The sequence below is a fragment of the Phaethon lepturus genome, unplaced genomic scaffold, assembly GCF_000687285.1.
Source record: "Phaethon lepturus isolate BGI_N335 unplaced genomic scaffold, ASM68728v1 Scaffold57834, whole genome shotgun sequence".
Lineage (NCBI taxonomy): Eukaryota > Metazoa > Chordata > Aves > Phaethontiformes > Phaethontidae > Phaethon > Phaethon lepturus.
In genome coordinates, this window is record NW_010536702.1 from 1 (window position 1) to 4,178 (window position 4,178).

The 4,178-nt window shown below is 35.5% G+C and overlaps 1 protein-coding gene across 1 annotated transcript; it reads left to right on the top strand.

The window, feature by feature from the left end:
• Nucleotides 1-475: 475 nt before the first annotated feature.
• ZCRB1 (zinc finger CCHC-type and RNA binding motif 1) lies at nt 476-3,501 on the top strand (the record flags this gene model as incomplete). The annotated part of the gene is made up of 5 exons (XM_010286235.1): nt 476-587; nt 668-775; nt 1,637-1,746; nt 1,850-1,925; nt 3,370-3,501. Coding segments are annotated over 5 exons (538 nt in total), but the record flags the coding sequence as incomplete, so codon positions are not given.
• Between the last annotated feature and the right edge of the window lie 677 nt (nt 3,502-4,178).

The window sequence follows — 4,178 nt, forward strand, 5'->3', positions numbered from 1 at the left end:
CATCTGCAAACTTACTGAGGGAGCACTCATGAACCTGTTTAGCTGGTTAGTCCTAAAGAAATATGGAATTCTCAGTTTGTATGCAGTTCAAGACACTGTTTTTCAGCAAGGATAGCAATCGTCAAGATTACTCCTGAATTTTAATTTCACCCTCAGCATGTGTAGTTCCCTCCAGTTAGGTTGTCTGCAAATCCGAAGAGTATCTTCTCTGTCCTGAAAGTCATCTAAGGGAATAAAGAATGACACTGGACCCAAAAAGACCCCACGTACTTTTTAAAATCATCTCCACTCTACCTGTAAGCACATGGCCTGGTTAGCTGTTCTTTGAATTTCTGTTTAATGAGCCATTTTATTATTAAATATACTTTATTTCTTTTTTGCTTTATAACAAAGGTAAGATCACACTGAAATCTTTAAGGAAAAAGTATCTCTGCAGTAATTTTAGTATATCAATAACATGGTTATATGTTTTCAGAGTTACTATTATGAAAGACAAAGACACCAGGAAGAGCAAAGGAGTTGCCTTTATTTTGTTTTTGGATAAAGAATCTGCTCAAAACTGTTCTCGGGCACTTAATAACAAACAGGTAAATTGTGGAAGTTGTTTTGGTAGGAGGGTTGGATTTACAGCCCCAAAATATTTACCTTTTTTTCCAATTTGCTGTAGTTGTTTGGAAGAGTAATAAAAGCAAGTATTGCCATTGATAATGGAAGAGCAGCAGAATTCATTCGCAGGCGTAACTACTTTGATAAGTCTAAGTGTTACGAATGTGGGGTGAGTAAAACCAAAAATTAAGTACTATATTCCATCTTTTTTCTTCAGTTTGGCCTTTGCTAATCCTGCCTGTGGTGTTAAAATAACTTTTTCAGTTGATACTATCAACTTGCATAGCAGTTCTGCCATTTTCAAGAATTATAATACCCCTTTTGTCTTTTATTTGGGATTTTGGCGGGGGGGAGGTGGGGAAATATATGCTTATAATCACTGCTTAACATGCTGATGAGAAGACAGAGACAAGTATCAGTATAAAGCTGCATGAGAAAGAAAGCCTCCTAATTATTGCTTCAAAATGCCTGCTTTTGCTGTATCTTTGGTAGCTCGTGATATAGTTGGCAGTAAAATATATATTGGAAACAACTGTTTTTACACAGAATAAATGTGTTTTACATTTAAGGCAAGTACTCATTTTCCTTAATATGATAATATAGGAGATTGAGATTTCGATAGTATTTAACATCAAATACTTGACTTATATTCATAACACTTTTGAGAGCAAAAATTTTATTCATTCCTATTTCTTAAACTGTTAATGCTGAGGTTTATATCTTGTGTTGAACACAAACTGTGCTGTAGTGTATTCAGCTATTGCAGCAGCTGAAGAAAATCTACTTGGCTCATAGCTTCTTCTCAATTTGCAGTTAAACATGCATATCACCACCAATCTCTTCGTTTCCATGGCAAGCTTATAGAGAAGAGTATGTCTTCTGTGTGCTAATTCAGCATTCCATTTGTCTTACTAATTGCTTCCATTTTTTTCTCCCTGTGAACTGTCTTACATTAACTTTCCTCATGATATGTTTCAACATATAGTTGTTTGTAATGGTTTATGTTAAGCAATATTTCTTCTTCTCCAAGGAAGCAGGACATTTAAGTTATGCTTGTCCTAAAAATATGCTAGGAGAGCGGGAGCCACCAAAAAAAAAAGAAAAGAAGAAAAGAAAGAAAATAGTTGAGCCAGAAGAAATGTATGTATACTTATTTACATGTTAATACTTCTTTCAGGCAGCTTTTTCATACTGAACACATAAAATAAAGATCTATGTATTTTTCTCTCTCTGCACAATGAAGTGAGGAGGAAGAAGAAAGCGAAGAGGAAGGAGAAGACCCTGCTCTAGATAGCCTCAGCCAAGCCATAGCTTTTCAGGTACAAAATTAGAGCATTGCATATTAATTATTTATTGTTATTTAAATGCAACTCTACTTCATTTTTTTTTTTTAGCTGCTTTTCAAAAGCTCCGAGATACAGTGTAAGTCTGCCCGCTCTGTAGCACTCAGGGTGCTCTTGCCTGTCACTAGTTGGTGACTGTAGTTGGTTTCTTCACACTGCAGGCATATTCAGTCTTTTTTTTTTTTTTTTCCTGTTTCACTGTTGCTGTGTTTTGTGCATTGCAATTCTTTCTTTCCTTCAAGCTCCTTTGCTGCTTAGTTTCCGGTCATCTCTGCTGTGATATTCTGTTAGGTTTCTGGTCCACAAATCCCAATTTGTTAAATGAGCAGCCAGAAAAAGTCATGTATAAATGACCAGGTACATTCTCTGCCCTCACTCACTAGAATATCCTTGAACAACATCTATTTCTGGAGCACTTCCTTTGCCTAATATAGTCCATCGTGGTCTCTAGTAGACCTTTTCTCTCAAAACGTATTTAATGCATTTTTTTTAATGTAGATAAGATAGTCAGACAGCTGTATTACTGTTGTCTTTAATACTTCTTTACGGGCTTTTGCTTCGCTACACAAAGCAAGCCTGACCTGGCTGTATGTTTTAAATGGGAATATGCCTATGTTTTAATACACTCTAATGTTATATTGAAAGTCTCCTGCTATTAGTTCAAATTTCATGGCTTCCTAGTCCTCAGTTGTCCCCTGTGTGCCCTTATCCCCCCAAAAAAACCCCTCAGAGTTTCTAAGATATCTTTGTCCTGAATATGACTGTAATGAGTGCAAAACTTTTACATGATGTAGTCAAAAAAGAGATGCAAATATGCACAATTATACACCCACCACCACCCCCCAAAGAGAACTCCACAATCAGAAATAAAACCTATAAATGTAAACAAGCCAGAAAACATTCCCATTTCTCTCACCGTCCAAAGATTTTAACTGGGATAGCATGTTTCTCAGTAAAAACAGGAAGCATCTATTTAAACATGTAGCTGAATAACCTTTATATCCCTGAAGACATTAATTTCCTGACTGAATGACTGCAAAAGACAACAGATAGAAGACTTGGTAGTGGAACAAAGCTGATTCAATAATGTCAATTTAAAACACAGTGCATTGTTTGCTTCAGATCTAAGCTGCTCTGTAGTTCTGTAAGTTTGCCAGGTGCAGAGTTTCTGTCTTTGAAAATAGAAGGTACTCCATTTGGCCTGCATTGGTGCAGAAGACTTACTGTTTGTATTAGAACTACTTTCAGAAATGTTTTCTGGTGCATTCATCACACAGTTTATCTGGAAACGGAGATAAACCCTTTGAATTCTTTTAACTTACTAAATAAATCAATGCATATTAATAATTAGCATTATTATTTGTAATGCATCTCAATTTTTCTTAAGCCTAATTAATACTTTTCCTTTCTCCCATTCTAGCAAGCCAAAGTTGAGGAAGAGCAACAAAGATGGACGCAGACTGCAGGGGAATCTTCAATTTCAGATGATTCAAAACGTCCTCGGATTAAGAAAAGTGCTTATTTCAGTGATGAGGAAGAACTTAGTGATTGAAATAATACTGTTTTATATGCATATATAATATATATATAATGTACATTTTGTAAAGTGCTACAAAGTTATCTAATACAGGTTTGTTTTGATGTTGAAGACACTTACTGAAAATCATGTTGTAGTTCTGTCCTGCCCCTCAGACCTCCCATTATTTTGATATCTCTGTCTCTCAAACCTTCACCCTTCAAGGCAGCTTCTTAAGAAAACAATGTGTTTGTACACTTAAACCTGGAAAATAATCTGGGAGAATGCTTCTTGTGTTTAGTGTCTAGACCCAAACCCTGGCAGTGAAATCTTTCATACAGAATTTCCTAAGGTTTTTTTTTTTTTTTTTTCCTAAAAGGAGTTCCTCTTAGGATCACTGTTAGCACCACTGATGCTTTGTGTATTGGTCTGTTTCTTGCCTGTTTGGAAGCAGTGCTTTTTGTAGTACTTTTGTAGTGTATCAATCTTGCACTAGTTCTACTGCATAGGGTTGAATTTCAGCCTTAAGCATTGTGCTAGCCTTTTAACTCTTCATGCAGTAATATAATAAATTTGTAAGTCACATAAACTTGTTCTGTGTAATCATTTTAGACTAAACCATACATACCTGTTTTCCAAAAGGATATTAAGATGATGATCTTTTGCCTTATGCACAGTCTTAGTAACTTGCTGTACATTTTGTAGTATTATAT